A 10811-nucleotide genomic window follows, 5' to 3' on the forward strand; every position below is an offset into this window, starting at 1 on the left:
ATAAGCAAAGTAGAGCTGCAATAGCAATTTCTCCTAAAGCCAGCTGACTTTCCTGTTCAAGGTGCCCTGAATCTCACCTTGTAAGTTGCTCATATTCCTCAAATGTCATCCAACAGTCCACCACTCGAGAGATGTCAGCCTTTCCAGTTGACAGGCTCATACGCTGACTGGTCACCCCCACTCTCTTCTGCATGGGGTAAACGTGTCTGGAGTCCACCAACAGGGTGCCTTGCTTTGTACGTTTCACCTGGAAAGAAGGATATGAAATTTGCATGTTAGATAATATTTCCCCATGTAACAGCTGCATGAATGATAGGTCAGGGAGAAACAAATTTTCAGTCTCCTTTCAGCTTTATGTAGTTTAACAATCATCATTGTTTGTCTGGTACCCCTGCCCCATAAATATAGAATACAACACAGTGTATTCTGTATCATCCGAGGTACCAGCCCGACTGCGGGCAGGATCGCCCGGAGGGAGGGCTTGGACCGATTTTATTTATGTCATACCCACCCGAGAAAACACAGTCATGTTTCAATACAAAGTGCGCCAGAAGTTGAGAAAATGGCCCTCGAACAATGGTTGGTACAACAGCAATGTTACAACATCCGAACCAGGTATTTAAATTTTCTAGTATTTCAAGAGTATGTTCAAATTATTCGATGGAAGCCTGTGTGATAAAACTTCGATGCCTGTGTGATACGGCTTTTTATCACCTGGTCCAGAACACCTGTATCGAACGTCATCGCGGCCCAGGTATGACATGATGACATTTACGCAATGCTACTAATAATATATAGACTGACCACATGATCGCCTTGATGCTTGACTGCCTTTTCCTCCTTCTTGGCCTTCTTGGTGGCAGCTGGTGACCGGTTCCAGTCCTCGGACAGCAGGTTCAGACCCGGCTGGCGCAGGCCAGCAGTACAGCTGGTGGGCAGCCGGTCACCGGGGTGGAGCAGCACTGTGGGGTTAAAACAACGGATGTCATTTCTCTACATTTCAAATTACTGTAAATGCATTTTAAGTTCACGGGGATTTAATTTTGCGTTGACGGGAAAGTGGAGTGTTCGCAGTGGTTTTAAGTTCGTGGTAGTACCATAAACTGTAGTAACATACTGTAATGGAAAAACGTTCACGGTGGTTTTAAGACTGCCTCGTGAAAACCGCAAATATAAAACCACCGCGAACATTTCTGCATTTACAGTAATTAGGTCCTTAGAATTATCATTGAAGCTCACATGTGTTGGTAGTAATCATTATAGTACAATTCTTATCTATCTTTCTTCCAACACGAAGGTATACACGGATCAAATTTTCAACGACCACTGTCATCTTTCAGATAATGCAGAAGGGCTACAGTTATCTAATTACGAGAGAAACAATCCAGAAAAGGGACAATTATGATATGACAATGCGACATTTTACCTCTCTCTAACAAAGTTGGTGTCAGCGCCACGCCCTGCTCCTTGCACAGCCTACAGATCTGGTTGTACTCCCTCAGTCTCTGCTGCCGGTACCTATCCACTGCTGCTCCCATCTCCCCTGCCATGGAGGAGGGTAGGGAGTGGTTGTCAACGGCAACGTTTCCTGTCCGGATCAGTCGCACGGCCTCCTCAAGCTCCTGCTGCCGTTTCTTCTTTTTCTGCCTCTCCTAAAGATAAGCCAAAAATGTCCTAAAGTTAGCACAAGGATAGCCTAATCTACTTCCAATGTCTAAATCTGCCAATTGGCACACTCAAATTATCCTTAGCCTGGGCAACATCCTTATTTCTACTCCTTGCACTTTAGGGTGAGAGCAAGAAGTCCCGGTAGAAATAGTATGGTACCCAGGTTAAATTATTCTATGTAATACATGTAGAAGTGTGATGACCCTGAATTTCACCTGGTGCGGAACACCCATATGGAACGTTATCACAGCTGAGGTTTGACATACATGTAACGGTAATTACCTTCTGTTGTTCCAGGATTCCATTGGCTTCCAAAATACAATGTAATAGAACAGATTGTTAGGATATATGTAACAATAATTTGTACTATAATTACACACTCCAATTGTCAACATCCTGAAAAAATATCATTATATGATACAAGAAAAATCTGTAGACAAATGCTGATGATGGTTCGACATCCAAGTAATAAGAGACGCAGCAGGGTAACATTTACTGATTCAGAAGCAACCTCACCTCAATAATGCTATTATTGTTGGAGATAATTCTTGGTCACATTACTGGTAATAGCAATTTACAGAACCCACAACAATGTGCATATGAGAATTGATTCTGCAAAAAAAAATGATTGGCAGAAAAATCCTCCACACAGTACCTTTTTCTCCCACTGTTTCTCCCTTTTCCTTCTCTCCAACAACACTTCACTGGAGAGAGGCACAGCCTCAGCCGTATCCACTGGTGGGACCTCCAACAGTGAGGAAGAACTAGAGACCAGCGATCTACGGGAGCCCGGTCCTGACTCCTGGGCCAGCTTCTCAGAAGTTTTGTGCGATGTTGCATGGTGCACCCTGACAGAGTGCCCGGCTGAGGTTGACCTTTTCTTGCCGGCTCGTGAAGTTTCGTGTTTCCCTGCCGCCAGGTTTTCCTCTGTGATAAACATAAATGACATGTCATAAGATTATATGATATACGACCACCCAATTGCAAGTTTTTTAAGACATGATATGCTATATAGATAGGAAACGCACCTGATGATATACATGAACATTGTGAGGCATTAAAAGCAGTATGTTATGTAAAATAACAGCTGTACAAGTTTGTCACCATCTTTGAAGGACAGTGTTTAATATCAGACATTTGATGTCACACACTCTTGCTGTATCGTTAGGCTCAGAATGCCACATGAAGGTTGATCCACCCTTTCCAAGCAACAGTAACACCATGGAGGTTATATCACCTCCTGGGTAACACCCAACATCTGGAGTGCTAATTACCCTGCTGTGTGAACCATGTGCAAAGCTCCCTGTTCTCCTAATTACATGGCTCATCTGGCAGGACTTACTTAAACAAACATCTGGCCTCTTAAATGCCACAGGGGGCATCCTGTATTTAGCAACCTGACAGATCCTTGTGCTTGGTGGGTGGAGAAGCTGGTCATGGACAATAGCCATGGCTGACAAGGATGCATGTGTTGAGTGAAATATGTACTAGACTGGTCCCAGATGGTGAATATGATGATGGTTCCATTGGGTTTGCATGTTTGTTCTTCAGTCTTTCATTGGAAGAACATTTGAGTATCCTTCCACTGTAAGATGAAGCTAAGATTTGTGAGGATACGTAACTCCCGACATCACTTAGAGATACCCAAAAAGAATGATCAATGCAACGGAATCAATCCAATGAAATTCTTCTCTTGACAGCGCTAGCTGTTAACAACAGTCTGTTTCTTACATTGAAATCCTCTCAGGAAATGCCATTTCAGAGAGTCAAATTTTCCAAATGTGCCGAGGGAACAATTGCTCTCAGACCCCCTAGAAAGCTTGCTCTTTCTGCCATACCATTATAGTCCCAATAATCTTAAAGATATGCTAACCAGATCTGGTGAGTCTAGAGGTGGCCTGACTCCTGAGCTCCTCCCATTCCTCATCGTGCAGTTTGGACCGCCCCTGCACCAGCTCCCGGTAGTCGATCCCCTCGTTCCCGTCCCATTAAATACTTACATTTATCAGTTTAACTTCCTTACTAATCTGTAGGCTGTTAGCTGTACTAACCAGATCTGGTGAGTCGAGAGGTTGCCTGACTCCTCAGATGGTACACATTGTACACTCCTGATTGTGCAGTTTGGAGCGGCCCTGCACCAGCTCTCGGTAGTCTCAGACCCCCCTAGAAAGCTTGTGCTTTTTGCCATACAATTATAGCCCCAATAATCTTAAAGAAGTACTAACCAGATCTGGTGAGTCGAGAGGTGGCCTGACTCCTGAGCTCCTCCCACTCCTCATCGTGCAGTTTGGACCGCCCCTGCACCAGCTCCCGGTAGTCGATCCCCTCGTTCCCATCCTGGTCCAGCATCACCATCAGGTCCTCCAGCTGGTGATCACTGATCGGCACACCCGTCTGGAAAAATGATAAAATGATGATTTATTGTGCAATGTACAGGTAAGGTGAGGTACAGGTAAAATATGTTAACGTTATACAATTGTATAACAACAATTTTTATTACTACATTAAAAGTGGACTACATCAAAGGGCACCTACAGTAATTACTAAAGTGAACTATTGCAAACATAATACTGCATAGGCCTATGCTACTTTGTTACATTTATCATTACTGTGGTGATTAAAGGTATATTTAAGAGTTAAGTTCTTAAGACTAGAAGTCATTAACTATACAGTATACTGTTAGCCATTGTATGCTTGTCATTTTGTCAATTGCAGGCCAGAATTCACAATAAACATCATCATTTATAAGGTTGAGAATTATGTCAGATGAAAAGCATAACACTTACCAGCTTGATGACTTTTTTAAAGTCCTCCCTGCTGACCAGCCACTGCTTGTTCTTGTCAAAGCGCATGAAGAAGTCCAGCAGACGTAACTTGTGTTCTCTGACATACTTATCGATGACCCTCATGGCCTCCGGTGATGGGGAGGACACCATGGGGGGAGGGCTGTACACTCGCTGTTCCTTTACTTTTGGTTTCGTTACCTACAAAGTAAGTGAAAGAAGAACACATCTTTTAGGTTATATTGTCTTGAAAATGAATCCTACTTGATTAGTATCAAAGATGTAGCTATCAATGAAGTTTAGACATCCAGGAAATAAGAATTCACTGACTCCAAATAGCTGTTACTCAAGCAACTAGATATGATAGTCACTTTGGACACAACAACCTTTTGGCAGGGATACAGTATGATTTGCTGATCAGCAGATTTTAACCAAAAATTATGATTCACATTTTGGGTTCATGCTGATCAACAAATCTAGCTTATGAGCAAGGTCATTAGACCACTCCAAGGCAATGAACTAAGAAGTTGTGGACATATGTTTTGAAGACTGATATTGATAAGTTGCAGACAGGAAGGAAACAGTTGTTGTTGAGAGAGCTCCATAGTTTGGCAGTCCGGGGAAAAAAACTTGCTGTAGAAAGACTTTGAAACCGGCAACTGAACCGTATAGCAATGTGAGTTTGAAGAAAACCTAATGTTGCACTGAAGGCAGCCTGATTAAATCTCGCTTATAGCAGCCCACCAAACATCGAGGGGCCAGTTACAGCCCTGAACAGCGGAGTTTGTGTTACACAGACTACACTGAAGGCTCTCAGTGGAGGGACAAGTAGCTTGAGATCATTGGAGCAACAGCCATGGTAAAAAATGGGACATATCTAGTTGCTTGAGTAACTGATATTTGCTGTCAGCATTGCTATACTCCACTCATTCCTACCTGTTTGTCCTCTGCTTGCTCTGCCAGCACTTGCTGCCTCTGTCTGTCCGACACCTTCAGCTGACCCAGCACCCGGCTCTCCAGTCCCGTCCGGTCGGGTTTCCTCGCCAGCCAGGACTGATTCAGGCCCAACTTGTTCAGGTCTTGCCTCAGAGTCTGTCGCTTTGCCACCCACTCTTTACACTCCTGTTCCCTGATCGCTATCTCCTTCTGAATCTCTCTCACCTCCTCCTCTAGAGTTTTTGTTGGCAGAGGAGGGGGTTTCAAGCTGGCATGGAATGGCTGTTTAAGTTCCCGAACACCATCGCCTGCTGTGTTCATAGGAGGGGCTATGATGACTCTTCTACGGGAGGATGGAGATCCAAATGATTTTGAGGCCACCCGGTAGAAGTGATTCGGGAAGAGTTGCCTCTGCTTGTAGTGCTTTAGCTGCTCCTCTATGGGAAGGTAAGCCAGGTCGTTTGGATCGAACAGCCACTGGAAGCCGAAGTCGGAAAACTCCGGATCCAGGTCTGCTGTCAGGGCCATGGCTGCAGTTCTTGTGTTCTGTACCAGTTGTTTGGTGTAGTGTGAAGGTTTCTGGTCCCTAGACGAGTTCTGTAATGGCAGATATTAATACATCAGTTGAGATTGAATATTTTATCCCTACAGCTAAAAAGAAAAACATTTTTACAGCTCTTGGTGGCAAATGTGCAGATGTTGCCACATAGGCACACCAAATCTGTTTGTGTTTATTTTCACACTTTTGAAGATTTAAAGACGAATAGACTGACGTTTTGGCACCACTTAGATCTGTCATGGTTGGTAGTACTTGGTACATCGTGTTAACTGTTGTAAACATCAACAACGAGTACAAACTACAAGCAAAAACGCCCTCCAGGAGTCGTCCCGGCTAGACCGGACGAAAGCTAAAACATTACAGCATCCAAAATTATAAACCCTACCTGAAGTGCTTCACTAGTAAAACCAACAGGTGTGACATTTGTAGTTGTTCCCCGGAGACAGCTGACCGCAGGACGCCATCTTGGTTCTGGTGGTGAATGTTTGCACGGTTGTCATGGCAGCCTTAGAATGATGGGAAATGGCCACGTCCACTTTGTGGAGAGGGGTGATTGTTACGATGTATATGGAAAACGCACGTAAAGTTTAACTGTTTCTCACTTTTGGTCGATAAACAAGTAATGATGAACCTCAAGTAAGTAATTAAAGAGCATATGCAATGTCTAGGCAGTAGACATTAACCATTAGATTGAACAGCGCAATTAAAATTAACGCAAGGTTTCACCGCGTCAAAGTTCACCCGCCTTGGTCATTTTTTTGGCGACGCCTCGGAAGCGAGCCTTATCAATAATAACTTTACAGTGTTGTGTGCAGTCCTAGTATAGGTTGGTCACAGAGGTGTAAGCTGTCGGACTGTCGTATTCCAGATGTGAAGTTATGTTCAGATGGCCCATACTTTATATACTGGCGAAAAAGCCCTAACGATTTTGATATCTAGCTACTACAGTGGTACGGTGGTGAAAGTGACTGAAGATTATTTATGCTGATGCTTTCGACCATCAAATCCACAACGGTAGCAGCGGCAACATGGCGGTCAGCCCATGCCTGCTTTATCGATGATACTGAAAGATCAACTCAAATATTTCGCCAGTTTCCACCAACTGATATACATATACAGCTGTCAGGAATACATAACACAAAGACGTTATCGCTGCTCGGTGAAAGCTGCCTTTATTCAACGTTTATTCGACTTCATGCAAATTGACTGAATGCTCAGAGGGATCATTTCCGAGGGCACAACATCCGGCGATGAAGGTTAGACATCTAGGTGATGATAAGAAAAGCCAAATAGCACTTGCTCAAGCAACTGGATGTGATTTTGATTAATGATTCTGAAATCATATCCAGTTGTTTGCGCAGTTGCTTGAGTAATTACTATTTGACTAAACCACAACGTCCGTTCTTGCGTTGTATACTATGGAGCACCAAATGTTTTTTTAGACTATCTGCTCGTCCGTAAACGATGATATATCCATGATCATATCTTCATTGACTTCAATAGGAAGGATTCTTTTCTGCCAAGGTGTGAGTTCAATGACCCTGCGAGCTTTTCTCTCCTTGAAGTTGCCCAGTAGCACAAGTCGGATCTGGTACAAGAGGCAGACGAGGCCGTGAGCGGCCGGCAAGATGATAAAGTTGCTGCCTGCCAAGATGACAAAAGCTTGGAGCGGGACCGTGTTGAAGTCAGCGAAGGAATAAACGTACGGTTTTCCGTCGTAACCGCGGCAGTCGAGCAGCCAGTACAGAACCAGGAAGCTGTTGTAGATGGTTGCGAAGAGAACCGTGTGCACCACGTGGCCTAGACGTGACGGGATCCCGCTGACAATGATGTCCGTAACGGCCATGATGGAATTCAGACCGTGACGCAAAAAGCTGCGGAAACCGAAAGTCACCGGAAAGGGAGACAGCCAGTATTCAGCCGACACCATAAAGGCGTTCGACATGGCGACATTGTAGATGACCCAGCCGATCTTCAGCGCCATCTTAGCCGGCGGGCCACCCATCAGCTTGCCCCGCCGGTTTTCAGCGGCGTTCCGGTAGTCTAGAACACAGACGGCAGCGGACCAGCAGAAGTGGAGGGTGAACGCTGTGTAGGCCCAGTTAGTGTAGAACGTGATCCACCTGTTGCTGTCGGTGGGGATGCTGTAGAGCAGGATACTCAGGGTGATCAGGGCGCACACCACTCGGTACACTACAAACGGCCACCGATCGGAGGACCACTGGAACAAAACACATCGGTTAGTCGGCCCTAGTCGTTATTCGTGTACAAATTCACTCATTTCGAATCTGGATTGATAGTCCATTACAGGCACATTGCAACACTTAGAAAGCGGAATTGGGACTTTAATACTCAAATGTTCGGATGACTTCAAAGAATGGACCCGTCTTAAATTGAAAGAGGAGTGAAGGAAGAAGTGACATCCGAAGTCACCGCCCGCCATTGAACAGAGACGGGGGGCGACACAGGTTATCAGGCCCCCATGACCCATGTGTCTCCGACGTCATGTTGAGGAAGTAGCAGTAGCGGGTTCATTCCGTGAACAAGACTGATACAATCAGCCGCAAATTTAAAGTCCAAATTTTTCCACGTGTTGTTCACGTTAAGTTAGGTCTTAATCAATAAGTAAGGAGAATATTTCTACCCTTACCGGTGATGTAACAAACGAGCTGTAGTTAGGCCACGCCAAGGAACAGGCCTCCCGCCATCCCCTGACAGGGCCTTGTGGTATCGATGTCGTCCGCATTCTTCAGGTGGCTGGCATTGTTACTCCAGCTGGTATATAATGAATGAAATAATGCTTTATATCTATTGTATGATCACAATAAGATCAAACAATAAATTACATAGCACTGCAGCCATCGTGGGTCTGGATGAACATTAAAACACCATTCACAGTTATAAAACTTCTTATTTGTGAATAAATGAAGACGCATAAGTTCTTAATGAAGACGACTCAAGTATTAAACATGGACATATAAAGAACTTGAATATTTCTGAAGTCATATCTATCCGTGATCTTGGAACGTGATGGCGCAAAAATACACCATAATATATAGTCAGAATAATGTTTGTCGATTCCCTTGACCTAGAGATGCTTGTGTCTATAATTAGCCATATCTGAGTATGTAAATCTAAAGGAAAATATCCCAAACATCGCATTTCTCGTAACGTCCCCTTTCAATTTGGCTAACAGTATGCATTTCTGTACATTGTACAATGTTATTTTTGCCTGATTACACAAATACTCAAATGGAAGGATGCCTACTACTACACAAATACCATAGGACCTACAAGCACCAATTCGTTGTGTAAAATACATTTCTATTAAGATATGAGGACAGAAAAACTTACTGTTCAATAAAGAATAGTGACAGTGATGTTGACGACCGCGTGCAGTGTCTTCTGGTTTAATTAGCATGCAAATGGCCAACTCGTCTTCTTTCTATGTTGATTCGTTGGTCAGCTGTAACAAACCTTCTAATCAGATTCGGACACCAGTTTCCAACGCAGATTCAGGTGTAGCTTGATTAAATCGCGCTTATAGCGGCCCGTCCAACATCCCGCAGGACCCTCTGCGTGGAGGGACCAGTGACGGCCCCGAAGAGCGGAGTTTGCATTAGGCTAATGTCACATTTTAGACCGCGGCAGTTTTGTAACAGTGGGGTTCAAGTACCGCCAACCGTCCTTGCGATTTCTGAGCTTTTGTGGCCACAGCGGTAGCGTGCTTGCTTTGTAATCTGCCAACCCGGGTTCGATCCCGGGTGTCGGAAAGTTTGTTTCTTTCTGTTCTTACTCGCCCCTCTGCATTTCTACATTTTTCCAGAAATCATACAAGACATACAAGTTTCAGAAGTCATTTAATCCTTCTTCATTTTTGCATTGCACTAACATTCTGTTTACACATTCAACTGATGAATGAATTGCCTTTGTCTTACCACATAAAACACAACTATTCAACTATCTTTGGTCCCAGTTAGGCCACACTGACTTCATCTTATGGATGACATACGTGTGCATATATTATAAGTCCAAGGAGCTTAGAAAGAGAACTTAAACCTCCTTGCCCAGTCTACTTTTTATCACACTTGGACACTCAGGAGAAGATGCTGAGAAAATCGTACCAAAAAAAAGACCGAATATATTGACAAACAAGACAATCTACCTTCTGGATAAGTGTATTAATCAGTTTGTAATACCATGTTTGCAAATAAAGTATATTTATTCACACCCTTCCGTCAGGTTTCGTTTGTCATTCAAGTCATGATCAGTGTGACCCAATGGAGCAGGGTTGGACATGACTACACAGAGTCGTTACTTCTTCTATCTGGTATGGATAATAGACTGGTGGCGGTGACTACTTTTGTGAACACCTCGAAGGAGAAAATTTACTGAAATTAATTTACCTCTACCGCACCGGATTAATTTTGATGATCGATGATGATTATGATAAGTCTAATCTAAAGTCTTGACCCTAGTAGAACAGGGTCTGACAAGTGTACAATCTACAATTATCAGATTCTGTACCTTAATTGTGCAGATACATATATATATATATACATATTACAAGCCAACATTTCTGACCTTATCAATGAACAATTTATTAGTGATCACTACCAGTAGTGTTTCTGACAATGTCTTGTTGAGCAATTTTTCTGACACGTTCTGACATACATGTACATTCCACTTTATGCCTAAAATTGAGTACATGTACCTACATGTATTTGCTGTTGTTTATGTCCCTATATTTGTGATGACTTCTGCACTCACTGACTCAGCAAGTAAATCGTATCTCTGTACCGAGAGGTAATCTCCAAGCCAGATCTGCGTGTGCCAGAGAGGAGAAAAAAAAACAGAAAAAAAAA

At 43.6% G+C, this 10811-nt stretch overlaps 3 protein-coding genes across 3 annotated transcripts in view; all 3 read right to left on the reverse strand.

The window, feature by feature from the left end:
- LOC118416456 (EF-hand calcium-binding domain-containing protein 12-like) overlaps positions 1–248 on the reverse strand; it is a 14575-nt gene extending 14327 nt beyond the window's left edge. Inside the window, exon 1 of the mRNA XM_035821559.1 lies at positions 78–248. Within this exon, the coding sequence (XP_035677452.1) occupies positions 78–193 (116 nt within the window). The 5' untranslated portion in view covers positions 194–248. The remainder of the gene's footprint in view (positions 1–77) is intronic.
- Positions 249–361: 113 nt separating this feature from the next.
- Positions 362–6502, reverse strand: LOC118416269 (EF-hand calcium-binding domain-containing protein 12-like). Its single transcript, XM_035821356.1, has 8 exons — positions 6332–6502; positions 5388–5984; positions 4455–4652; positions 3894–4062; positions 2324–2595; positions 1427–1652; positions 805–962; positions 362–391 (listed from the first exon to the last, which is right to left on the reverse strand). The coding sequence occupies exons 2-8, from the start codon at positions 5913–5915 to the stop codon at positions 362–364; spliced, it is 1581 nt and encodes a 526-aa protein (XP_035677249.1). The 5' UTR covers positions 5916–5984; positions 6332–6502.
- A 631-nt stretch (positions 6503–7133) lies between these two features.
- On the reverse strand, positions 7134–8749 carry LOC118415110 (protein rolling stone-like). The gene is made up of 2 exons (XM_035819471.1): positions 8597–8749; positions 7134–8167 (listed from the first exon to the last, which is right to left on the reverse strand). Exons 1-2 carry the CDS (start codon positions 8690–8692, stop codon positions 7385–7387), a joined length of 879 nt encoding a protein of 292 aa, XP_035675364.1. The 5' UTR covers positions 8693–8749; the 3' UTR covers positions 7134–7384.
- Positions 8750–10811: the final 2062 nt, after the last annotated feature.

The sequence above is a fragment of the Branchiostoma floridae genome, chromosome 5, assembly GCF_000003815.2.
Source record: "Branchiostoma floridae strain S238N-H82 chromosome 5, Bfl_VNyyK, whole genome shotgun sequence".
In the NCBI taxonomy this organism is placed as follows: domain Eukaryota; kingdom Metazoa; phylum Chordata; class Leptocardii; order Amphioxiformes; family Branchiostomatidae; genus Branchiostoma; species Branchiostoma floridae.